The sequence below is a fragment of the Leucoraja erinacea genome, chromosome 18 (genome assembly GCF_028641065.1).
Source record: "Leucoraja erinacea ecotype New England chromosome 18, Leri_hhj_1, whole genome shotgun sequence".
Lineage (NCBI taxonomy): Eukaryota > Metazoa > Chordata > Chondrichthyes > Rajiformes > Rajidae > Leucoraja > Leucoraja erinaceus.
The window spans coordinates 3,366,516-3,393,453 of NC_073394.1; the positions used below are offsets into that span (position 1 = coordinate 3,366,516).

The 26,938-nt window shown below is 48.3% G+C and overlaps 1 protein-coding gene across 6 annotated transcripts in view; it reads right to left on the bottom strand.

The window, feature by feature from the left end:
* The window catches only part of LOC129705570 (anoctamin-5-like), a 131,108-nt gene that overhangs the window by 21,459 nt on the left and 82,711 nt on the right, over window positions 1-26,938 (bottom strand). For all 6 annotated transcript variants that reach the window (XM_055649169.1, XM_055649167.1, XM_055649170.1 and 3 more), the window contains 9 exons: window positions 26,501-26,785; window positions 24,840-24,953; window positions 17,647-17,762; window positions 14,763-14,897; window positions 13,647-13,749; window positions 10,932-10,992; window positions 8,166-8,317; window positions 3,631-3,705; window positions 478-700 (listed from right to left, as the gene is read on the bottom strand). In XM_055649169.1, coding sequence (XP_055505144.1) covers window positions 478-700; window positions 3,631-3,705; window positions 8,166-8,317; window positions 10,932-10,992; window positions 13,647-13,749; window positions 14,763-14,897; window positions 17,647-17,762; window positions 24,840-24,953; window positions 26,501-26,725 — 1,204 coding nt within the window. In that variant the 5' untranslated portion in view covers window positions 26,726-26,785. The remainder of the gene's footprint in view (window positions 1-477; window positions 701-3,630; window positions 3,706-8,165; window positions 8,318-10,931; window positions 10,993-13,646; window positions 13,750-14,762; window positions 14,898-17,646; window positions 17,763-24,839; window positions 24,954-26,500; window positions 26,786-26,938) is intronic.

The following is a 26,938-nucleotide window of genomic DNA, read 5'->3' on the forward strand; positions in this document are numbered from 1 at the left end:
CCCCCTCCCCCCCACGAATTGTATTCACGCACATCGACCCAGCACGGACATATTTGCACTTTAGACTGTGTTACTGTTCTTTTTATAAAATATATATCATGTTTCTCGTGGTATCAAAATAGAAACATAGAAATTAGGTGCAGGAGTAGGCCATTCGGCCCTTCGAGCCTGCACCGCCATTCAATACGATCATGGCTGATCATCCAACTCAGTATCCCGTACCTGCCTTCTCTCCATACCCCCTGATCCCTTTAGCCACAAGGGCCACATCTAACTCCCTCTTAAATATAGCCAATGAACTGGCCTCAACAACCCTCTGTGGCAGAGAGTTCCAGAGATTCACCACTCTCTGTGTGAAAATGTTATTAGTTGTTCAAGTTATGACTATTGGATGGAAGCTGCGTAACAAATCTCCTATGTGCAATGACAATAAAATATAGTATTAGTATTATTAATAATATTATTGCTCAGACGTACCCAGGTCGGTGATCCAGATGGCCACCCTCTCGTAGAAGTAGTTGAGGATCATGATGATGATGAAGTTGAGGATGGAGGCAGTGACGCTGGTCACCATCTGCGGGGTGAACAAGGTGCCGATGTACTTCACATTCTTCATGCTCCCCGTGATCTTGGCGAAGGAGGCGTACATGGACAGCCGATACACGATCACCGCAATGATACAGATCAGGATTAGAAAGATCTACGCAAGAAGAGAGACACACATTCGGTCCAGTTTACCATCACGTGTACAGCGAGAAGCTTTTTGTCGCTTGCTAACCAGTCAGCGGAAAGACAATACACCATCACAATCGAGCCGTTTACAGTGTGCAGGTAGATACATAATAAGCGAATAGCCTTTAGTGCAAGGTAAACTCCGATCAAAGGTAGTCCGAGGGTCACCAATGAGGTACATAGTAAGTCATAAGGAATAGGAATAGAATTAGACCATTCAGCCCATCAAGTCTACTCCACCATTCAATCATTGCTGATCTATCTCTCCCTCCTAACCCCATTCTCCTGCCTTCTCCCCATAACCTCTGACACCTGGTAGTTCAGGACCGCTCTCTGGTTGTGGTGGGACGGTTCAGTTGCCTGATAACAGCTGGGAAGAAACTGTCCCTGAATCTGAAGGTGTGCGTTTTCACACTTCTGTACCTCTTGCCAGATGGGAGAGGGGAGAAGAGGGAGTGGCCGGGGTGCGACTGGTCCTTGATGATGCTGCTGGCCTTGCCGAGGCAGCATGAGGTGTAGATGGAGTCAATAGAAGGGAGGCTGGTGTGCGCGATGGTCTGGGCTGCATCTAAAATCCGCTGCACAATAATATTGACCCAAGATAGACACTGAGCGCTGGAGTAATGTCTGATGCACCTTGGCCAATCACACTCAATTGGTGGTCTGTATTAACTGTGTGAATTTAGGAGAACACAGTGATTATTGCTGCCCTCAGTAGCTACAGTTCATTTAGATTAGTTTAGAGATACAGCGTGGGAACAGGCCCTTCAGCCCACCGTGTCCATGCCGACCAGCGATCCCCACACATTAACACCACCCGAAACACACTAGGGACAATTTTACATCTGTCCGGGAACATTACCATCTGGTTTGGGAATTGCTCTGCCAAGGACAAGAAGGCTCTGCAGAGAGTAGTGCGTTCGGCCGAACGCACTATGGGAACTTCGCTCACCCCCCTGCAGGAACTATACAACAGGAGGTGCAACTCCAGATCAAATAAAATCATGGGAGACCCCTTCCACCCCTGCAACGGACTGTTCCAGCTGCTACGGTCAGGCAAACGCCTCCGTTGCCATGCGGTGAGAACGGAGAGGTTGAGAAGGAGTTTTTTCCCAGAGGCAATTTGGACTGTAAACGCCTATCTCACCAGGGACTAACTCTACAGAACGTTTTTCCTTCCATTATTTATTATGTAAAAGAATATGTGTGTTATGATTGTGTTTATAATTTGTTTGGTTGTTTTGTTGTTTGTCTTTTGCACAAAAGTCCGCGAGCATTGCCACTTTCATTTCACTGCACATCTCGTATGTGTATGTGACGAATAAACTTGACTTGACTTGACTTGACATTTTGCACCAAGCCAATTAACCTCCAAACCTGTGCGTCTTTGGAGTGTGGGAGGAAACCGAAGATCTCGGAAAAAACCCACGCAGTCACGAATGCCCGAACCCGGGTCTCTGGTGATGTCAGGCAGCAACTCTACTGCTGCGCCATCGTGCTGCCCCATTGATGCTGGAGGGCGTCTTTTGACAAACAGTCAAAACAGGCCACAGAGTGCTGGAGTAACTCAGAAGGTCAGGCAGCGTCTCTGGAGAACGTGGATGGGTGACGCTTTAGATCGAGACCCTTCTTCCAGTGAAATTAACCCACTTCATCCAACAGGGAATCAGTGAGAGATCACACTGTCATCTCCTACGGCACTGATGGTGACTATGGTGCACGCTCCAGCACGCGATGGTCGCTCAGCGGATCAGCACACGGTGGGATCAAGAACCAGACGTTGGGGCTGACTTATTTCTGTCCACTGTCTGTGGGCCGTTCCATTAAATGACCAACAGACACAGAGCGGTAGAGTTGCTGCCTCACAGCTCCAGAGACCCCGGTTCGATCCTGACCACGGGTGCTGTCTGTACGGAGTTTGCACGTTCTCCCCGTGAATGCCTGCGTTTTCTCCGGGTGCTCCGGTTTCCTCCCACTTGCCGAAGACGAATAAGTTTGTAGGTTAATTGGCTTCTGTAAATTCTAAGTTGTTCCCAGTGTATCAGTACTGAATACTGAACTGAATAAGATAGTGCTCGTGGATGGAGTGATCGCTGGCCAGCAGTGGTGGAGTCACGGCCTTACAGTGCCGGAGACCGGGGTTTGATCCCGACTACGGGTGCTGTCTGTACGGAGTTTGTATGTTCTCCGCATGATCACGTGGGTTTTCTCCGGGTGCTCGGGTTTCCTCCTACATTTTAAAGACGTGCAGGTTCGTTGGTTTGTAGAAGACAATTAAATGAATGACTGAATGATTGAATGAATGAATGAATGAAAACTTTATTGTCATTCAGATATACCTAGACACAGTGCACCTTGAACAAAATGTTGTTGCATTTTTTGGAGAGTCAAATGCAACAAAATTTTGTTCAAGGTGCACTGTGTCTAGGTGTATATCTGAATGACAATAAAGTTTTCATTCATTCATGCATTCATCCATCCATCCATTCATTCATTCATTCATTCATTCATTCATCCATTCATTCATGCGTTCATCCATTCAATCATTCATTCATTCATTCATTCATTCATTCATTTATGCATGCATTCATTCATTCAATCATGCATTCATTCATTCATTCATTCAATCAATCATGCAATCATTCATTCATTCAATCAATCATGCATTCATTCATTCAATCATTCATTCATCCATGCATTCATTCATTTAATTGTCTTCTACAAATTGTCCCGAGCGTCCAGGATAGAACTAATGATCGCTGGTTGCTTGCCTGGTCGGCCGAAGGGCCTGTTTCCACGCTGCACCTCTCAAGACTAGACTAAACCAAAGTTCTCCTTCCTGTTTTTAATGGACTTCAAACCAGGCTTTGGCATTGAGGATTGTAAAAACACACTTACCCAAAACAAGACCGTAGCTCCTGACAAAACACAGCGGAACGCTTGGTTCGATAACGGTATATAAGGCTCAAGTTCCTGAAATTGAGGGGCATATGTTACAACAGGTAAAATACCAAGCATTCCCAAATATTATAATCCAGACGATTTTACAAATGCCAATGAGTCCAAAATCAGATTCCCGTCGAGTGAATAACTAATATACGTAGACACAAGGGACTCCGAATACTGGTTTACAACAAGAAACACAATTGTACAAAATGTTGTTGAGGCCTCATTTGGAGAATTGTGTCAAGTTTTTCATCACCCTCCAAGAGGAAGGATTTCGTCAAACTTGAAAAAGTGAAGGGAAGATTCACGAGGATGTTGCCGGGACGGGGTCCTGGGCTATGGGGAAAAGTTGTGCAGATTAGGACTTATTTTTCTTGCAACTCTGGAGGCTAAGGGGTGATTACAGAGATGTATAACATGGAGGGGGGAATTGATAAGATGAAGGCACAGGGCCTTATAGCCACGGTAGGAGAATCGAGAACCAGAGTACACAGGTTTATAGTGCGAGGGGAGAAATTTAATAGGATCTTGAGGGGAAACCTCTTCACACAGAGGGTGGTGGGTATATGTAACGATCTGCCTATATGGAATGAGACATGTGGGTCAGGGGCTGTGGAGAGACACGGGTTCGATCCCAACTACGGGTGCTGTCCGTAAGGAGTTTGTACGTTCTTGTGCGTGGGTTTTCATCGAGATCTTTGCTCTCTTTCCACTCTTCAAAGACGTACAAGTTTGTAGGTTCATTGGCTTGGTGTAAATGTAAAGTCCCTAGTGTGTGTAGGATGCCCAGGTCCCAGTTAGGAAACCTGAACGGAAACCTCTGGGGACTTTGTGCCCCACTCAAGGTTTCCGTGCGGTTCCCGGAGGTTTTTGTCAGTCTCCCTACCGGCTTCCACTACCTGCAACCTCCGGCAACCACCTGCAACCTCCGGGAACCGCAAGGAAACCTTGGGTGGGGCGCAAAGTCTCCAGAGGTTTCCGTTCAGGTTTCCTAAGTGGGACAGGGGCAAAGCGCGGTGATCGCTGGTCGGTGCGGACTCGGTGGGCCGAAGGGCCTGTTTCCGCACGGTATCGCAAAACTAAACTTAGATAAGGCATGTTGGTCGGCATGGACAAATTTGGCCAAAGGGTCAGTCAGCATCTGTGGAGAACATGGATACGTGACATTTTGGGACAGGGCACTGGTGCCATGTGTTATCAGATTGGAAAACGGTGGTTAATATTCCCGCTAAAGATTTCTACGAGTTGAGTATTTTTGTCGAACGCTGGGAAGATTCCACTGATCCAGTATTTGGTTAGGCAGGTAGACAAAAATGCTGGAGAAACTCAGCGGGTGAGGCAGCATCTAAGGAGCAAAGGAAATAGGCGACGTTTTGGGTCGAGACCCTTCTTCAGAGGCACCACTAGTTTTTTGATAAATGCTTAAATTTCACTCCTGAAAGCAGAGAAGGAGATAAACAAAATCCTGCTCCAATACAAATTATTACTGCAAATAAAAAACACAAAATGCAAACACAAGCTACTGCTTCTAAGGCCAGAATAAATGAAATATATAAACACTGGAAATGCAAAGCCAACACTGAGTTGGTTTAGTTAGTCACAGTTAGTGGGTGGACATGATGAGAGTGGAATTTATTGGGTGGATGAAGGTGCATTTAGTTTATTTTATTGTCAAGTGTACCAAGATTGAGTGGAAAGTTAGACACAGAGTGCTGGAGCAACTCAGCGGGTCAGGCAGCATCCGTGGAGAACATGGATAGGTGACGTTTCACAGAGTGCTGGAGTAACTCAGCGGGTCAGGCAGCATCTATGGAGCTAAGGAAATAGGCAACGTTTCGGGACGAAACCCGTAAGGGTTTCGGCCCGAAACGTTGCCTATTTCCAGAAGGATTTCGGCCCGAAACGTTGCCTATTTCCTTAGCTCCATAGATGCTGCTGCACCATAACTGAGTGGGTCAGGCAGCATCTGTGGAGAACATGGATAGGTGGCGTTTCACAGAGTGCTGGAGTAACTCAGCGGGTCAGGCAGCATCTCTGGATGTTTCAGGTCAGGACCCATGTCTTGCCAGGGGATCTGGCTCATAATTTCATGTGATAGGAGCAGAATAAGGCCATTCGGCTCGCCAAGTCTACTCCGCCATTCAATCATTGCTGATCTATCTCTCTCTATCTAACCCCATTCATCTGCCTTCTCCCCATATCCCCTGACTCCTATATCTTTAAGAGCCCTGTCTAGCTCTCTCTTGAAAGCATCCAGAGAACCCGCCTCCACCGCCCTCTGAGGCAGAGAATTCCACAGACTCACCACTCTCTGAGAGAAAAAGTGTTTCCTCGTCTCTGTTCTAAATGGCTTGCTCCTTATTCTTAAACGGTGGCCCCTGGTTCTGGACTCCCCCAACATCAGGAACATGTTTCCTGCCTCTAGCGTGTCCAAACCCTTAATAATCTTATGCGTTTCAATAAGATCCCCACTCATCCTTCTAAACTCATCCTCCTATCCATGCACTTGTCCAAATCTTTTTCTAATGATTGTGATTTATAATATTAAATAAAATAATAAACTCGGTAAAAATGGTCAAAGTTAGTAATTAACGCCATTTCAAGTAAGTGCTTGTGGTTCTGGTGTTCAAGTGTTTTTCAAATATTTAGTCTAGAAGGAAAATAGGCTTTGAATGATTTTAATGTTGGAAATGTTCAAATATTTTGACAGACTTGACAGTCAGTGAGGCTGAGGGGGAGGGGGAGGGGGGGGGGGGGGGATGTTGGTGCCCTTTATGTGTCGACTCTTTGTATACCCGTGGATCTCTGTGGAACGGTGGAGCAGCGGTAGAGTTGCTGCCTTACAGACCAGAGTTCGATCCTGACTACGGGCTCATTGTTTTATATCTCTCTACCTTGTTCTACATAGGGGCTGGGACGCAAGTCAGTGAGAGGATGGCGGCCGACATCTATCACGTGTACACGTGGATCCCGCCCACTAGAGGACGCCTCGTTCCCGGCTTATTGACAAAACCGATCCCGACTGTGAATCCCAGACACAGAGGGTGCGCGGCCATGCCGGCTGGCTTTGCGCAGGTCGCGGTACAGCCAGAGCTCGGCGCTGCTCCGCCATTGCGGCTGCCAGCTCAGGCGCCCTTACGTCACCGCGGCCTCGTGCCCGGGAGGTACCGGAGATGATGGAAGTCGGTGGGAATTATGGAAAAAAAAAAGCCGCCTGCGAGACGGATTATTTCGGGTTACGGGGCCGCATTTGGCCCGGGGGCCGCAGGTTGCCGACACCTGCACTGCATCATCGTCTATAGGTCTCGTTTCCCAGTCTGAGGAAGGGTCTCGACCCGAAACGTCTCTGGAGAGAAGGAATGGGTGATGTTTCAGGTCGAGACCCTTCTTTCGACTATATATATAATAATAATCTTATTTATATAGCACATTTTTAGTCAACTTGCATTGACCCCAAAGTGCTTCACATAATTACATTACATTTACACGCAGGCAAAGGTGGGTGAAGTGTCTTGCCCCAAGGACACAACGACAGTATGCACTCCAAGCGGGATTCGAACCGGCTACCTTCCGGTCGCCAGCCGAACACTTAGCCCATTGTGCCATCTGTCGTCCCAGATGTCGCAATGGGCACATATACACACATGTAAAAACAAACTACAATAGTGCAAAATGACAGAACCCACACTGTATGAATTTCCCTGCTACACGCATCTACGCATACACACGCATGTGAACTCGTGCATAAATGTTCATGTGTTTGCAGCAACGGAGGGGTGCATAAAGGGCATGTCCCACTTACGTGTCCTTGGCACGCAAATTACACGACCTCGTGGTCGCATACGGGCATCTTATGGCCGCGCGGGGCCGGTCCCACTGAGAAGCGCGGAGAGGTATGTAATTGTGCGCGACATCGCGCGGGGCTCCGAAATTTTTGTAACGAACAAAATCTTCGCACGCCAACGGCCTGTCGCGGAACTGACGGCCAAAGTGGGGCAGGCCCAAGACCTTCAACAGCAGCAGAAGCAGCAAGCGATCGGCGAGCTCGGCCTGGGGCTCACGGCCATTGCGGTCCGGGTCCGCCCCCACTTCTACTCCCAGAGCGGGGCCAAGAAAATTGAAGTTAGACGCAAAATGCAGGAGTAACTCAGCGGGACCGGCAGCATCTCTGGAGAGAAGCAATGGGTGACGTTTCGGGTCAAGACCTTTCATTTCATACTGAAGATGAGTCTCGACATGAAACGTCACCCATTGCTTCTCTCCAGAGACGCTGCCAGTCCCGCGGAGTTACTCCTGCATTTTGTGTCCATCTTCAAATGACGTCACGCGCTCCAGACGGCTGTGCGTACGCATGAAATCACGCCCGACCTTCGCGGGACCGTCACGGCTCAACGCGACCACAGGGTCGCGTAATTTGCGTGCCAAGGATACTAAGTGGGACAGGCCCTTTAGTGAACTACAATGGAAAGCAGAGGTTTAATCCACACCTGAGTGACAGGGTTTTTCTTGTGGTGACTACACTTTGCTTCATATTCAGGGCGGATCTGGAGCTGCTGCTGCTCCTCTTCAAAGTCCACCAAGTCCCACTCGTACTCCAGCTTGGCTTGTCGCCGCTTCCACAGCTCCAGAAACAGAGTCACTGTCCAGAACACAGAGATAAGAGACATTGTCATTTAACGCAAATTGGAGGAACAGCATCTCATATTTCGCTTGGTCAGCTTACAGCAAAGATCCTATAGCGGAGCAAGATAGACCACTCCTGCTAAATGCAACGGGCTGACGTGTAGTACGCAACGGAGCGGAACCTGGGCCTTTTTATCATCCATTTCCGTAACCGGACCCGACCCGACCCGACTCGCAGTGTAATCAACATTGCGGGGGAACAGTTTGTGTTAATAAATTAAAATTCTGAAAATGAGGAGAAGATTTTTCCCAAAGAACTTTTATTTTTACGAGGATGTTTCCGTAACCGGCTTCCGTCTCCGCACTCGTATCCTACGGGATCTTTGGTGCGGAGACGGAAGTCGGTTACGGAAATGGGGACGAAAATTACCCGTGAATCTGCCCATGACCGTACTACGTCTTTTTCGTCAAGTGGACCATCTTGCTCGCTGTAGGTCGACAACCCAGTGGTATGAATATTGATTTCTCTCACCTCAGGTAGCCCCGGTATTCCCACTCTCTCCATCCCTCCCCCACCCGTCGCACCAGCTTCTCGTTATCACCCAACAAACCGCTAACAACGGCCCGTTTCCTGTATCATCGTTACTGTTTTGCATATCTTTCATTCATTGTTCTTTATCTCTCTACATCACCGTCTATATCTCTAGTTTCCCTTATCCCTAACCAGTCTGAAGAAGGGTCTCGACCCGAAACGTCACCCATTCCCCCTCTCCAGAGATGCTGCCTATCCCGCTGAGTTATTCCAGCTTTGTGTCCATCTTGGGTTTAATTATTCTGTTCAACTGCTCCTGGATCTGGAGGTGTGCGTTTTCACACTTCTGTACCTTTTGCCCGAGGGGAGAGGGGAGAGGAGGGAGTGGACGGGGTGCGACTGGTCCTTGATGATGCTGCCGACCTTGCCGAGGCAGCGTGAGATCTGAAAAGGGAATCAATGGAAGGGAGGTTGGGTCTGTGTGATGGTCACACAACCCATGTCCAGTTCTCAACCTTCTTCCCATCTTAAATTTTGAAACTCAGATATTCTTAGGTTTGTTAATTATTGTCATGTGTGCAGTGAAAAGCTTTGCATGTTATCCAAATAATGAGGGGTGATCTTATAGAGACGTACAAAATCATGAGAGGAATAGATCGGATAGATGCACAGACTCTCTTGCCCAGAGTAGGGTGAATCGAGGACCAGAGGACAGAGGTTTAAGGTGAAGGGGGAAAGATTTAGAAGGAATCTGAGGGGTGACGTTTTTGCACAAAGGTGTTGGAATGACCAGGGTGGGACTTAATTGATTATGTCGGCTGCTGTCTAAGGCAGAGTGAAGCGTAGATGAAGTCAATGGTGGGAAGTCTAGTCTGTGTGATGGACTGGGCTACATCTACAAATCTCTCCGTAAGAAATGACACAGTCTCACCACTCACAGTCTTAGAATAAACGGGGAGGCCTTTTATGACTGAGGTGAGAAAAAAAAAATTCACCCAGAGAGTTGTGAATTTGTGGAATTCCCTGCCACAGAGGGCAGTGGAGGCCAAATCACTGGATTTGATTTAAGAGAGTTAGATAGGAGCTACAAGGAGCTCATTGTAGACTTCAGGAAGTCCAGAGGCGGCACGCACACCCCCATCCACATTAACGGGACGGAGGTGGAACGTGTTTCTAGCTTCAGGTTCCTGGGAGTCAACATCTCCGATGACCTCTCTTGGACCCACAATACCTCTACTCTGATCAAGAAGGCTCATCAGCGTCTCTTCTTCCTGAGGAGACTGAAGAAGGTCCATCTGTCTCCTCAGATCCTGGTGAACTTCTACCGCTGCACCATCGAGAGCATCCTTACCAACTGCATCACAGTATGGTATGGCAACTGCTCTGTCTCCGACCGGAAGGCATTGCAGAGGGTGGTGAAAATTGCCCAACGCATCACCGGTTCCACGCTCCCCTCCATTGAGTCTGTCCAAAGCAAGCGCTGTCTGCGGAGGGCGCTCAGCATCGCCAAGGACTGCTCTCACCCCAACCATGGACTGTTTACCCTCCTACCATCCGGGAGGCGCTACAGGTCTCTCCGTTGCCGAACCAGCAGGTCGAGGAACAGCTTCTTTCCAGCGGCTGTCACTCTACTCAACAACGTACCTCGGTGACTGCCAATCACCCCCCCCCCCCCCCCCGGACACTTATTATTATTTTTTTTTTTTTTATTCAAATCGTTTGCTATGTCGCTCTTCAAGGGAGATGCTAAATGCATTTCGTTGTCTCTGTACTGTACACTGACAATGACAATTAAAATTGAATCTGAATCTAGAGCTCTAGGGGCTAGTGGAGTCAGGGGATATGGGGAGAAGGCAGGCTGGGGACGATCAGCCATGATCACAATGAATGGCGGTGCTGGCTCGAAGGGCTGAATGGCCTCCTCCTGCACCTATTTTCTATGTTTCTATGTGTCTATGTTTCTAAATTATCTCTGTAAGAAATTCAGAAAGAGTCAAAATGTTGTTGCTCTCTAAGGATGTGATTGGGCTAATATCAATTAACTGAAAAGAATAGTTAATTTCCTATTATTATTTCCAGTCCAAGCGGACTTACTTACCCCAGATACCCATAAAAACTGCGAAGAACAAGGTAGCTGCGTTATCAAACAAGTGAGAATTCTGTGAACAGAAAAGAGAATGCATTAAATATCCAACATACCAATCTTTCAGATTCAGGTTTGGAGGGATAGGGACCAGACGCAGGCAGGTGGGACTAGTGTAGCTGGGACATGTTGGCTGGTGTGGGCAAGTTGGGCCGAAGGGCCTGTTTCCACACTGTATCACTCTATGATCCTATGCAGTATAATCTTGAATGAATTGCATTTATTGTTTCGTTTTTCAGTTCAGCACGGAAACAGGCCCTTCGGCCCATCGAGTCCGCGCCCACCAGCAATCCCCGCACACTAATACTATCCTACACACACTAGGGACAATTTACACTTGCACCAAGCCGTTTAACCTACACACCTGTACGTCTTTGGAGTGTGGGAGGAAACGAAAGATCTCGGAGAAAACCCACGCAGGTCACGGGGAGAACGTACAAACTCCGTACAGACAGCACCCGTAGTCGGGATCGAACTCGGGTCTCTGGCGCTGTAAATGCTGTAAGGCAGTAACTCTACCGCTGCGCCACCGTATTTATCATTCCTGTATTTCTAATGTTAACTCTGTAAGCTTCATGTGAGCAAAGAATTTTGTTGCACCTTGGGATATAAGGCAATAAACTAAACTGACTGAGATTGCGTGTGGAGGAAGGAACTGCAGATGCTGGTTTACACCGGAGATAAATACAAAATGCTGGAGTAACTCAGCGGGACAGGCAGCGTCTCTGGATATCAGGAATGGGTGATGTCTCAGGTCGACACCCTTCTTCAGACCGAGTCAGCGGAGAGGGAGACACAGAGATAAGGAAGGGCAAGGTGTGAAAACGAGACATCAAAGGAGACGAGGTTCACGGATAGATCATTGTTAGCTCGGAAAAGGTGACAACAAGGCAGATGACGGGCCGACATATGGCGCAATGGGCTAAGTGTTCGGCTGGTGACCGGAAGGTAGCCGGTTCGAATCCCGCTTGGAGTGCATACTGTCGTTGTGTCCTTGGGGCAAGACACTTCACCCACCTTTGCCTGTGTGTAAATGTAATGTAATTATGTGAAGCACTTTGGGGTCAATGCAAGTTGACTAAAAATTTGCTATATAAATAAGATTATTATTATTATACAAAGATACAATTTAATCAATGGGACAGTCAGACTGGTCAGAGAACTAGGAAGGGGGAAAGGATGGAGAGGGGGAAAGCAACGGTTACTTGAAGTTAGAGAAGTCAATGTTCATGCCGCTGGGGTGTAAGCTGCCCAAGCGGAATATGAGGTGCTGTTCCTCCAATTTGCACTGGGCCTCACTGACAGTGGAGGAGGCCCAGGACAGGAAGGTCAGTGTGGGAATGGGAGGGGGAGTTAAAGTGTTTAGTAACCGGGAGATCGTTCAATTTTAGGAGGAGTGAGCAAAATAATTAGCGAGCTTGCGCTTGGTCTCACCGATCTTAAACTGATCTGAATTACGATAGGCGTGGATCAGTTTCATACAATTGGAAAGTTTCTCACTGAGAGCCTTTTAAAATAGGTTATCTTTAAACTTTAATAAAGTCCTCTGTCTTAATTAAGCATGAACATACCAGTATGCTATTTCTAATTCGATCTATCCCTGCATCACTGAAACATAATAAATGCTCTTTCTGCATGAAATTACTTCCTCAGGTGTGAAATGTTGTAACTACAGATGGACAATAGATAATTACAAAGAGCATTAACTATTGCTGGCAATGCTAAAGAATATCTACACAGTATCATGGTACAACCTCTGCTGCTGTCTCAATTTATATCCACTAGCACACCGAGTCCACACAGAACAGCGATACCCACACATTAACACTATCCTACACACACTAGGGACAATTTACATTAATGCCAAGCCAATTAGCCCACAAACCTGTACGTCTTTGGAGTGTGGGAGGAAACCGAAGATCTCGGAGAAAACCCACGCAGGTCACGGGGAGAGCGTACAAACTGCGTACAGACAGCACCCGTAGTCAGGATCGAACCCGGGTCTCCGGCGCTGCAAGCGCTATAAAGTGTCTGTCACACTGTACGAGCTAATTCAAGAGCTCTCCCGAGTTTAAAAAAAAATTAACTCGTGGTAAGCACAGAGAAATTACGTAGCGGGTACGTCGGAGCTCGGGACGTCCCTTAGCGGCTCGTAACGCTAACGGCAGGTACTCGGGAAACGCGGTAACTCGCGAAGGTTTTTCAGCAGTGTGAAAAATGTCCACGAGAGCCCCGAGTACCTATGAGCGGCTATTACCGTAATTCTCCGAGCTTCTCAGGGGAAACTATTGAATTAGCTCGTACAGTGGGACACCCTCTTAAGGCAACAACTTAACCTCTATGCAGCCGGTATTATAGTCTCTTCTGAAATTAAGCTGTTACTTTTTCAGTGGGGAAAATGTGGAGAGCCAATGTCCTCAGCTTCGAACACGAGGAAAGGCCTGACTTGGGCCTTCACCGTGCTGTAATTCTGTAATTCTGTAATGCTGTAATTCTGCTCCTGTCACTTATGAACATGGATTTCATTTAAAAAAGCAGCTGGTCGCTACTTAGTTTAGAAACCAATAAAGAACGCAGCTCTCTGGAATGATTCTTCTTCCACTGGCTGGGCTGTGGCGAGCGGGCGGGCCAAGTCTGACATTGTCCGGCAGGATGTTTACATCTACACACCTTGGTTGACTGACAGGTTATGTTCAATCTCCAGAAGTCACAGCCGTCACAGAGTGGACACATAATTATCTTGCCTCCGATCTCCGCATCACAGATTTCATCACTGGGGATAAAACAGAGAACAACTGGTCAGTTAAACACTTGCCTTGCGTTTTATAATTTCACATTCTATAATGACTGTCGGCGGATCAATTTCCCTCGTGGGATAAATAAAGTTCTATCGTATTGTGGCGCAGCGGTAGAGTTGTCGCCTCACAGCGCCAGAGACCCGGGTTCGATCCCGACGACGGGTGCTGTCTATAGGGAGTTTGCACGATCTCCCCGTGACCTGCGTGGGTTTTCTCCGAGATATTGTGGGCCATGGAGACTGTTCTGGTGCTGTACGGTTCCATATTCTACGTTCAATGGGAGAGTTTAAAGGTGATTCGCGGGGCAAGTTTTTCGTTTTACACAGCGTGTCTGGAACGTGCCCACCAGGGCCGTCTTAACGCATGGGCACGCTGGGCAGTTGCCCGGGGTCCTACGAGCATAGGGGCCCCATGCTAATCTATGCATTGTAGAATGTTATTGTAAAACATGAAAACGGAGAAGAACATCACATGTGCATCGCGGCAGATTTGATTCGGCATAAAGAAACTGGAAGTGTCTGGGCCCCAGCGCACTGCTTTGCCCGGGGGCCTATAATGCTGTTGACAGCCCCCCCTGGATATCAGTCTGAAGAAGGGTCTCGACCAAACATTGCCTTTTCTCCATAGATGCTGCCTCACCTGCTGAGTTTCTCCAGCATTTTTTGTCTACTTTCGATTTTTCCAGCATCTGCAGTTCCTTCTTAAGCAGATATATTAATAGTGCTTAAGAGCATTTTGGATAGGCACATGGATATACAGGGAATGAAGGGATATGGTGCATGTTCAAGCAAATGAGAGAAGTTTAACTTGGCACCATTGCTTCGTACAGGTGTCAGAGGTTATGGGGAGTAGGTGGTTAGGAGGGAGAGATAGATCAGCCATGATTGAATGGCGGAGAGACTTGCCGAGCCGAATGGCCTAATTTTACTCCCACTTCTTGTGATGAGCCGGTACGGACATTGTGTTCCTGTGTTCTCCGGTAGCTTACCTCCACACATTTCCATCCTTGGTTATGCAGCCGTACAAAAAACAGAGGAAGCCAACTGCACCAGCGATTCCCAACATTTCCGTGTAGAATCCAAGCCACGCAAAATATATTCCAATCTTCTCCCCGTAATATTTTCTGGAAGAAAGAAAACAGGAAGTGGTAGGAGCAAAATTAGGCCCATCAAATCAACTCCGCCATTCAATCGCGGCTGATCTATCACTCGCTCCTATCCCCATTCTCCTGCCTTCTCCCCATAACCCCTGACGCACGTACTAATCAAGAATCTATCTATCTCTGCCTTAAAAATATCCACTGACTTGTCCGCCACAGCCCTCTGTAACAATGAATTCCACGGATTCGCCACCGTCTGACTAAAGAAATTCCTCCTCATCTCCTTCCTAAAAGAACGTTCTTTAATTCTGAGGCTACGACCTCTAGTCCTAGACTCTCCCATTAGTGGACACATCCACTCTACTAAGCCACTCACTATTCGGCAGGTTTCAATGAGGTCCTCTCATTCCTCAGTGTACATTCCCAGCGAGTACAGGCCCAGTGCCGACAAACGCTCATCATAGGTTAACCCACTCATTCGTGTAAACCTCCTCTGGACCCTCTCCAGAGCCGACACATCCTTCCGCAGATATACGGTGCCCAAAATTGTTCACAATACTCCAAATGCGGCCTGACCAGCGCCTTATAGAGCCTCAGCGTTGTACTCTAGCCCTCTTGAAATAAAAGCTAGCTTTGCGTTTGACTTTTGTACTACCATTTTAACTTGCAAATTCATTTTTCGTGAATCCTGCACCAGAACTCCATTTGCAAAATAGTCGATGTCTTTATTCTGACTAAAACACGGATAGATGACGTTTCAGGTCGAGACCCTTCTTCAGGCTGTGAGTCAGGGGAGAGGGAAATATAGAATGGTAGAGAAGTCAATGTTCGTACCACTGGGGTGTAAACTGCCCAAGGGAAATATGAGGTGCTGCTCCTCCAATTTGCGCTGGGCCTCACTCTGACACTGGAGGAGGCCCAGGACAGAGAGGTCAGTGCGGGAATGGGAGGGGGAGTTGAAGAGTTTGGCAACCGGGAGATCAGGTAGGCAGGCGTCAGCGGACTGAGCGGAGGTGGAGCCTCGTGGTTTGACGGGGCCCGGGGTCGGCACCACGGAGGCGTCTGGAGGGGACCCAGCGGCGTTAGCGGAGAGGACGGTGTGGCGGTCAACGATGGCGCTGATCGTGGACAAGGACGGACCGCGTGGGAGTGAGGACGCTGCCGCTGAGGGAAGGGACGATGGAGGATCCGGCATGGGGGGGGGGGGGGGGGAGAGGGGGGGGGGGGGGAGAATAACAACAGGGGACGTTTCGGGTCCAGACCCATCTTCAGACTGAAGAAGAGTCTCGACCCGAAACATCATCCATTCCTTCTCTCCAGAGATGCTGCCGGTCCCGCTGAGTTATTCCTGCATTTTGTGTCTATCTTCAAATAACGTCACGCGCTCCAGACGGCTGTGTGGATGCGCGCGATCTTCAAGCGATTATCACGCGTCAGTCACTACTGGCCTGTCACGTAAATTACACCCATGTGGGACAGGCCCTTAACACTTTCTGGAGGGTAACCAAGATTCAATTAATTCAGCTCCTACAGTAATTTGAGATTTGTAAACTGTCCACACACGTTCCCTTTGTCCTGCTTGTCTCTCCACATTTGACCTCCATTTGACACCGTTACCATTCTAATGCCTGCTCCGTGAGGTTTGTAATTTGAGTCGTGTTTGTGGTACACATTTCTGCAGCCGATTTGTAACCTGTTGCAAAGTAAAAGAGAGAGCTGATGGATGGAGGGGGTTTTCTACAGAATCTGCAGTCACTCCGGCCCCTGGAGCTCTAACAAGCGTCATCTTAAAACCGTTTTCACACCTTGCCCTTCTATATCTCCATGTGTCCCTCTCCCCTGACTCTCAGTCTGAAGAAGGATTTCGACCCGAAACGTCGCCTATTTCCTTCGCTCCATAGAGGCTGCCTCACCCGCTGAGTTTTCTCCAGCATTTTTGTCTACCTTTGAAAACCATCTAATGAGATAAATGAGATAAACTTTTTACGTTCTCCCCGTGACCCGCGTGGGTTTTCTCCGGGTACTCCGGCTTCCTCCCACACTCCAAAGACGTGCAGGTTTGTAGGTTAATAGGCTTCTGCAAATTGATCCTACTGTGCAGGATAGTGCTAATGTACGGGATGATCGCTGGCCGGTACAGACTCGGTGGGCCGAAGGGCCCGTTTCCACGTTGTATCACAATGGTATGGTTCTATATTTGTCTCATGTACCGAGGTACAGTTAAATTAATTTTTGTATAAGGTTCCGTACGTATCAGCATACATAAGCACTTAGACAATAGACAATAGGTGCAGGAGTAGGCCATTCGGCCATTCGAGCCAGCACCGCCATTCAATGTGATCTTGGCTGATCATCCCCAATCAGTACCCCGTTCCTGGCTTCCCCCCATATCCCCTGACTCCGCTATTTTTAAGTCCTATCTAGCTCTCTCTTGAAAGCATCTAGAGAACCGGCCTCCACCGCCCTCTGAGGCAGAGACAGACTCACCACTCTCTGTGAGAAAAAGTGTTTCCTCGTCTCCGTTCTAAATGGCTTACCCCTTATTCTTAAACTGTGGCCCCTGGTTCTGGACTCCCCCAACATCGGGAACATGTTTCCTGCCTCTAGCCTGTCCAAGCCCCTAACAATCTTATATTCTACCGTGTCCAAGCCATTAGCAGTCTTTTATGTTTCACTTAGATACCTATTAGATAAGCGTCTAAACTCAAGTCTAAAGACGAGCTTGCTCACCTCAGTTTGAAGCCACTGCAATACAATCTCTCCAAAGACTTACCTGATGAGGTTAAGAGGCTGCTCCTTGTAGAATTGTCCAAAACGAGCCCATCGCTTGTATAATATGTATCGTTCATTATCACTCTTTGAGTCATGGGACTTCTTCCAGTATCTACACTATAGAAACACACACAATGAACAGACAGCAGTAATAATGGAAAAATAAAAATGTTGGAGACTCGGGTAGCAGCTGTGAAACATAGAAACATAGACAATAGGTGCAGGAGTAGGCCATTCGGCCCTTCGAGCCTGCACCGCCATTCAATATGATCATGGCTGATCATCCAACTCAGTATCCCGTACCTGCCTTTCTCTCCATACCCTCTGATCCCCTTAGCCACAAGGGCCACATCTAACTCCCTCTTAAATATAGCCAATGAACTGGCCTCGACTACCCTCTGCGGCAGAGAGTTCCAGTGAAAAGAGAGGGCCTTCCAAACTTGACACATTTTTTCAGCCACTGCCGGCGTCATATCAGTTTCTCCAAAAGATTTTGACAAAGAAATGTTGCGACACTTGAAAAAGCACCGCGCGTTAATACGTCATCACTCCGCGTCACGCCTGATACGTGAGTCAATGATGCCGGCAGTCGCCGAAACAATCGCCAAGTGGGACAGGCCCTTTAGCGTTTTAGGTTGAAGACCCAACGTCCTAACGAGGCTGTTGCCGGGACTAGAGGGAGAGGTTGAGCAGGCTGGGACTCTATTCACCCCGAGCGCAGGAGGATGAGGGGTGATCTTATTGAGGTGTATAAGGTCATGAGAGGAATCGATCATGCAGATGCACAGAGTCTCTTGCCCAGAGTAGGGGAATCGAGGACCAGAGGGCATAGGTTTGAGGTGAAGGGGGAAATATTTAATTGAAGTCTCAAGGGTAACTTTTTCCCACAGAGGGTGGTGTTGAGGCAGGGACTATCCCAACGTTTAAGAAACAATTAGACAGGTACATGGATAGGACTGGTTTAGTGATATGGGCCAGACACAGGCAGGTTGGACTAGTGTCGATGGCCGGAATGGGCAAGTTGGGCTGAAGGGCCTGTTTCCATGCAGTATCACTATGACTCCATGACTCTATATTGTACTGCCTTGCTACCATTAAACGGAAGAGGAACATTTCTATGTACATAAGGCTTGGATTTTCCTGGAAGTGAATATTGACCATGGACCTTCACTGTGGACTACAGCAGATGGCCAGCAACCTACAAGTAGTTCACCTAGAATTCCTTTCACTCTCTGCGGAAGGATTTCTTATCCAGAAGTCCACGGTGGTGGAGCTGTTGCTTCTCAGCTCCAGAGACCCGGGTTTGATCGCTACTTGGACGCTGCTGTCTGTGTGGAGTTTGCACGTTGCCGCTGTGATCGCGCGGGTTTCCTCCCACAGCCCAAACATGTGCGGGTTTGCAGGTTAGTTGGCCTCTGTAAAATGTGTAGGGAGGGGATGCGAAGGCGCGGTGGCACAGCGGTAGAGTCGCTGCCTCACAGCGCCGGAGACCCGGGTTCAATCCCGACTACGGGTGCTGTCTGTACGGAGTTTGCACGTTCTCCCCGTGACCTGCGTGGGTTTTCTCCTGGGGTTCCGGTCTCCTCCCACACCCCAGAGACGTACAGGTTTGTAGGCTAATTGGCTTCGGTAAAATTGTAAATTGTTCCTAGTGTGTGTAGGACAGTGTTAGTGTGCGGGGATCGCTGGTCGGTGCGGACTCGGTGGGCCGAAGGGCCTGTTTCCTCGCTGTCTCTCAAAACTAAACTACATCCAACTATCGCATCCACTCTCTACACAATGGGGACAATTTACAAAGGGCCAATTAACTGACTAACCCGGCACGACTTTCGGGAAGGGTGTCCGAGGTTATGGGGAGAAGGCAGGAGAATGGGGTTGTGAGGGAGAGATAGATCAGCCATGATTGGATGGCGGAGTAGACTTGATGGGCCGAATGGCCGAATTCTGCTCCTATCACTTATCACGTACACGGTCATGTACGGGGGGGGGGGGGGGGTCGTGCAAACTCCGCACAGACAGCACCCGAGGTCAGGATCGTACCCGGGTCTCTGGCGCCGTGAGGCAGCAGAGGGTAGCTAACAATGTCACACAAGGTATTGTGCGGTGGGATAATCCCATCCATCCCCGTGTCCCGACACCACTTTTGGCAGCACTCACAGAGCTGTTTTTAAAACACAATTTTACAGCACAAAACTGGGTATCAATGCCAACCAGGCATCGCTGAGTCAGCCGCTCCGCTCGGCTCCTAGCCAGAGTGTAACAGCAGCGACTCACACCAAGAGCTTCCTGCAGCAGCTCTGCAAGGAAACGGACGTCTGTCTACAGTGGCCAGCCGTCTCCTCACTCATTAATGCATTTAGGGCACATCCTTCCCAGACACAGTTGCCATCGAGCTAAAAATATCATCAGCAATTAGCACAAAAAATAATAATAATTTTGTTTCGTCGCCCGACATTTTAACAATTAGTCAGAGGGCGGTGAATCTGTGGAACTCATTGCCACAGAAGTCTGTGGAGGCCAAGGCAGTGGATATTTTTTATAAGGCAGAGGTAGATAGATCCCTGATTAGTACAGGTGTCAGGGGTTATGGGGTGAAGTCAGGTGAATGGGGTTAGGACAGAGAGATAGATCGGCCATGATTGAATGGTGGAGTAGACTTGATGGGCCGAATGGCCTAAATCTGCTCCTATCACTTATGGACATGAATTTGTTTGTTAATCTGAGCTGAAAATGGAGGGTAAAATGTAGGCAGCACGGTGGCACAGCGGTAGAGCTGCCACCTCACAGCGCCAGAGGCCCGGCTAATACGGGACACTTGGCAACTCTAGTGTCCAGTGCGTTCGATGGGAGGTCAGGAGCACTCACTAACTGGTGGTAGGATGGTTCAGTGGCCTGATAACAGCTGGGAAGAAACTGCCCCTGAATCTGGAGGTGAGCGTTTTCACAAGTCTGTCCCTCTTGCCTGATGGGAGAGGGGGCATCCAGGAATTTCAGGAGTGAGGTAAAGGAACCCGAGCAGCCATCAACGGTTCAGATCTCCTGCGGCAGCAGAACGCGGGTAGCAGGTACCAGACCGAGTTATGAAGGCCGTTTTGTTATTGCCAAAGTTTCAAAAACTAGAACGAAACACAAACTTCAAAAGCAATCGGCAAATATGTGGTCCTCCAAAGCGGGACTCTGGCAACAAGCCATTGTCAATATTACCCGTGGCACAGAGAACTGGAGAATACTGTTAACTCCCCCAACATGGCATTCGATCAAGCACTAACACGCTGTCTGTGGTGGAGTGGAATGTCCCGCAAGGTTGCACGAAAATATTCTCTTTGCCGGGTCGATCACCTCTTAGCACCAACGTAAATATGGCTATTCCGGAAGATGGTTCAGTCGAGAGATCCAGCATGGAAACAGGCCCTTCGGCCCACCCAGACCGCGCCTACTATCATTCCCCGCACACCAACACTATCCTACACACACACACACACATGAGGAACAATTTTACGTTTCTACCAAACACGTTAACTGGCAAACCCGCACGTCTTTGGAGTGTGGGATGAAACCGGAACTTCCCGGAGAAAAATCACGAGGATCTCGCGGACAATGTACAGGTGCCCGTAGTGAGCATCGAACCGGGAATACACAGGCCTTGCTACCTCTCTTCACGATCAGAAACTCAGGGGGACTCAGGACTTGCTGGTGACTAGTCATGGGGCGGCAGGGTGGCACTGCTGCTTGAGCTGCTGCCTCACAGTGCCAGAGACGCAGGTTCGATCCTGACCTCGGGTGCTGGCCGAATTGAGTTTGCACCTTTCGACAAGGTCCCACATAAGAGATTAGTATACAAACTTAAAGCACACGGCATTGGGGGTTCAGTATTGATGTGGATAGAGAACTGGCTGGCAGACAGGAAGCAAAGAGTAGGAGTAAACAGGTCCTTTTCACAATGGCAGGCAGTGACTAGTGGGGTACCGCAAGGCTCAGTGCTGGGACCCCAGCTATTTACGATATATATTAATGATTTGGACGAGGGAATTGAATGCAACATCTCCAAATTTGCGGATGACACAAAGCTGGGGGGCAGTGTTAGCTGTGAGGAGGATGCTAGGAGGTTGCAAGGTGACTTGGATAGGCTGGGTGAGTGGGCAAATGCATGGCAGATGCAGTATAATGTGGATAAATGTGAGGTTATCCACTTTGGTGGCAAAAACAGGAAAGTAGACTATTATCTGAATGGTGGCCGATTAGGAAAGGGGGAGATGCAACGAGACCTGGGTGTCATGGTACACCAGTCATTAAAAGTAGGCATGCAGGTGCAGCAGGCAGTGAAGAAGGCGAATGGTATGTTAGCATTCATAGCAAAAGGATTTGAGTATAGGAGCAGGAAGGTTCTACTGCAGTTGTACAGGGTATTGGTGAGACCACACCTGGAGTATTGCGTACAGTTTTGGTCTCCTAATCTGAGGAAGGACATTGTTGCTATAGAGGGAGTACAGAGAAGGTTCACCAGACTGATTCCTGGGATGTCAGGACTTTCATATGAAGAAAGACTGGATAGACTCGGCTTGTGCTCGCTAGAATTTAGAAGATTGAGGGGGGATCTTATAGAAACGTACAAAATTCTTAAGTGGTTGGACAGGCTAGATGCAGGAAGATTGTTCCCGATGTTGGGGAAGTCCAGAACAAGGGGTCACAGATTAAGGATAAGGGGGAAATCTTTTAGGACCGAGATGAGGAAAACATTTTTCACACAGAGAGTGGTGAATCTCTGGAATTCTTTGCCACAGAAGGTAGTTGAGGCCATAGTTCATTGGCTATATTTAAGAGGGAGTTAGATGTGGCCCTTGTGGCTAAAGGGGATCAGGGGGTATGGAGAGAAGGCAGGTACAGGATACTGAGTTGGATGATCAGCCATGATCGTATTGAATGGCGGTGCAGGCTCGAGGGGCTGAATGGCCTACTCCTGCACCTATTGTCTATGTTTCTATGTTCTCCCTGTTGGTTTTCTCCACGTGCTTCGGTTTCGCCCCGTATCCCAAAGACGTGCGGGTTTGTCGGCTAATTCGGTCTCTGTAAATTGCCCCCTAGTGTCAAGTCAAGTCCCTTTTATTTCTACAGCACATTTAAAAAAACAACTCTCGTTGTCCAAAGTGCTTTACATTGGTGGAGGTACTAACGTTACACAACATTGGTTCATAGATTAAGTACATACATAAATACATACATGTAGCCCTCACTCAGAGGACGTCAAGAAAGGCTCCAGAGTAAAGATGAGTTTTAAGTCTCGACTTAAAGGAGTCGATGGAGGGGGCAGTTCTGATGGGAAGAGGGGATGCTGTTCCACAGTCTAGGAGCTGCATGTGTAGGGAGTGGATGAGAGTGTGGGATAACATAGAACTATTGTAAATGGGTGAACGATGATCGCATGGACTCGGTAGGCTGAAGGGTATGTTTCCGTGACGTACAACTAAACTAAACTAAACTAACCTAGCTTTAAAATAAATTAAACCAGTTCGAAACGGGGTATTCCTCTTGGGATCGCACCAAATTTAGGTAATAATTGGCCTATCGGGGAACGTCCCTGCCTGAGGTAATCTGTTGCTGGTCCTGACTGGGTCTGTTTCTTTCTTGCTTCCAGTCCCCCCTTGCCCCAACAATCAGTCTAACAGGGGACCAGACCCCAAACAACACCGACCCATGTCCTCCAGAGGTCCCTGATAGGTATTGTGCAGGAAGGAACTGCAGATGCTGGTTTAAACCGAAGATAGACACAAAAAGCTGGAGTAACTCAGCGGGACCGGCAGCATCTGTGGAGAGAAGGAATGGGTGAGGTTTCGGGTCAAGACCCTTCATCAGTCCGAAGAAAGGTCTCGACCCGAAACATCACCTATTCCTTCGCTCCAGAGATGCTGCCGGTCCTGCTGAGTTTCTCCAGCATTTTTGTCTACCTTTAGTGGGGTGGGAGATTGCAACCTTGACATGGTCCGCTCTGTTTCAACCAATGCAATCAACCCAGCGTGCACAATCAAATAAGATCAATTAGAACAAGTTGTCCTACAACTTTAGGCTGTGCACGCCACACGCAAGAAGAAGAAGTCTACCTTTAGTCAGAGAGTGGTGAATCTGTGGAATTCATTGCCACAGAAGGCTGTGGAGGCCCAGTCAGTGGATATTTTTAAGGCAGCGATGGATAGATTCTTGATTAGTACGGGTGTCAGGGGTTATGGGGAGAAGGCAGGAGAATGGGGTTAGGAGGGAGAGATAGATCGGCCATGATTGAATGGTGGCGTGGACATGATGGGCCGAATGGCCTAATTCTGCTCCTATCACTTATGGCCAAACATGGAGCAACGCCGCATGTCCGGGGAAGTCTGAGATTAAGTGGACATCTACCCTCACAGAAACTCTGAATCAACAAGCAGGTATTTCCATTACAGATCAATTCAAACACAACACACAAAAAAAACCTGTTCCTGGACTTCTGGATTAAATTCATTTAAGAAGTGGGAGTTCCCCATTTGCTTAGTGGGAGGTGGAAAAGAAAAGAAATACGAGAGTAAATGAAAGAACAGGAACTGCATTTCATTATTTAATATCCCGTGATTAAACATGAACAACAGGTCACCACAAAAGCCAGCGGCATAATCAATGACTAGTCTCACCCTGGCCACTCCCTCTTCTCCCCTCTCCCATCAGGCACGAGGTACATAGAAAATAGGTGCAGGAGGAGGCCATTCGGCCCTGCGAGCCCGCACCGCCATTCAATATGATTATGGCCCTTTTAAATTCCCCCTCAGGGACGAATAAAGTGAATTGAATTGAATTGAATTGAATTGAATTGAATTGAATTGAATTGAATTCAATTCAATGGCTGATCATCCAACTCAGTATCCTGTACCTGTCTTCTCTCCATACCCCCTGATCTATTTAGCCACAAGGGCCACATCTAACTCCCTCCTAAATATAGCCAATGAACTGGCCTCAACTACTTTCTGTGGCAGAGAATTCCACAGATTCACCACTCTCTGTGTGGAAATATTTTTTCTCATCTCCATCGCTCCATAGATGCTGCCTCACTCGCTGAGTTTCTCCAGCATTTTGTCTACCTTCGATTTTTCCAGCATCTGCAGTTCTCTCTTAAACGCTCCTTGAATCTATGAATCTGATTGCAATTGCGAGCTCGCCGCGCCGGATACATACGTCGTGAAGCGGATACGCAGCGGTGTAGGTTCCATTGTTCAGCAGCCTCTTAATCCCCAGTTTCCTCTTGCCATCTTCAGTTGTGTATTTGCATCGGGAAAGAATGTAATAAACCTGGAGGGTGAACATAATCTTGAATTAGGGGGAGACTTTTACCTCACGAAGGGTGGTGGGTGTATGGAACGAGCTGCCGGAGGAGGTAGTAGAGGCTGGGACTATGGCAACGTTTAAGAAGGTACATGGTCAGGGCAGGATCGGAGTAATATGGACCAAACGCGGGCAGGTGGGACTGGTGTAGCCGGGACATGTTAGCTGGCGTGGGCAAGTTGGGCCGAAGGGCCTGTTTCCGCGCTGTATCACTCTGTAACTCTACGTGAAAGATCATTTCCCTCTCCGGCGTGATGCAAATATTTTTCAATGTGTCATGGCGGCACAGCGGAGAGTTGCTGCCTCACAGCGCTAGGGACCCGGGTTCGATCCCGACTACGGGTGCTGTCTGTACGGAGTTTATACATTCTCCCCGTGACCTGCGTGGGATTTCTCCGAGAGCTTTGCTTTCCTCCCACACTCCAACTACGTGCAGGTTTGTAGTTTCATTGGCTTGGTGTTAGATGTATAAATGTAAAATTGGCCCGAGTGCGTGTTTGCGTGCGGGGATCGCTGGTCGGTGTGGACCCGGTGGGCCGAAGAGCCTGTGTCCGCGCTGTATCTCTAAATGAAACTAAACTGAGGAAAGAGGAGGGGGAAGACATTGGTCCAGAGATAGGCAGTGGAGAAAGCGAATGGCATGTTGGACTTCATAACAAGAAGTGTTGAGTATAGGAGCAAAGAGGTCCTTCTGCAGTTGTACAGGGCCCCAGCGAGACCACACATGGAGTACTGTGTGCAGTTTTGGTCTCCAAATTTAAGGAAGGACATTCTTGCTATCGAGGGAGTGCAGCGCAGGTTGCTATTGAGGGAGTGCAGCGCAGGTTCACAAGGCTAATTCCCGGTATGGTGGGACTGTCATATGCTGAGAGAATGGAGCGGCTGGGCTTGTACACTCTGGAATGGAGAGGGGATCTTATTGAAACCTATGATTATTTAGGGTTTGGACACGCTAGAGGCAAGAAACATGTTCCCGATGTTGGGGGAGGTCAGAACCAGGGGCCACAGTTTAAGAATAAGGGGTAAGCCATTTAGAATGGAGACGAGGAAACAATTTTTCACACAGAGTAGTGAGTCTGTGGAATTCTCTGCCTCAGAGGGCGGTGGAGGCCGGTTCTCTGGATACTTTCAAGAGAGAGCTTGATAGAGCTCTTAAAAATAGCGGAGTCAGGGGATATGGGGAGAAGGCAGGAACGGGGCACTGATTGGGGATGATCAGCCATGATCACATTGAATGACGGTGCTGGCTCGAAGGGCCGAATGGCCTACTCAAGTCAAGTTAAGTCAAGTTTATTTGTCACATACACATACGAGATGTGCAGTGAAATGAAAGTGGCAATGCTCGCGGAACAACAAAACAACCAAACAAATTATAAACACAATCATAACACACATATTATTTTACACTCCTGCACCTATTGTCTATTGGTCCACAAGGAGATAGGAAGTAGTTGCGATACGGGGCGATCTATTTAGCACTGATCGATAACGGCGGTTTTAACGGCCATACGTACAATTCTGTTGCGGGTTGAAGGCGAGAAGAAGGTCTCTGGGTTATTGATCAAGTAGAGCTCCTGTCGCTGTTTACTGAACGGCGCTGTGAAATAATCTGGCTCTGGGCTGATGATCGCCGGGTCCAGGCGAAATGGCTTCAGCAACCGGTCAAATGGATTCTCCCTCGCTTGTGGAATATCGTTCTCCTTAATGGGCACTTTAATGTGCATGACCTCCGCGTACATGGCCAGAACATCCCAGGGGGCATGGACCTTCACAAAGTAGGTTTTACCATCTTCCGAATCCTGAAACACAATAGACAATAGGTGCAGGAGTTGTGTTTGCTTAATGTAATCACATATTAGTCATAGCTGGAGTCATAGAATGATACAGTGTGGAAACTGGCCTCTCAGCCCAGCTTGCCCTCACCGGCCAACATGTCCCATCCACACTAGTTC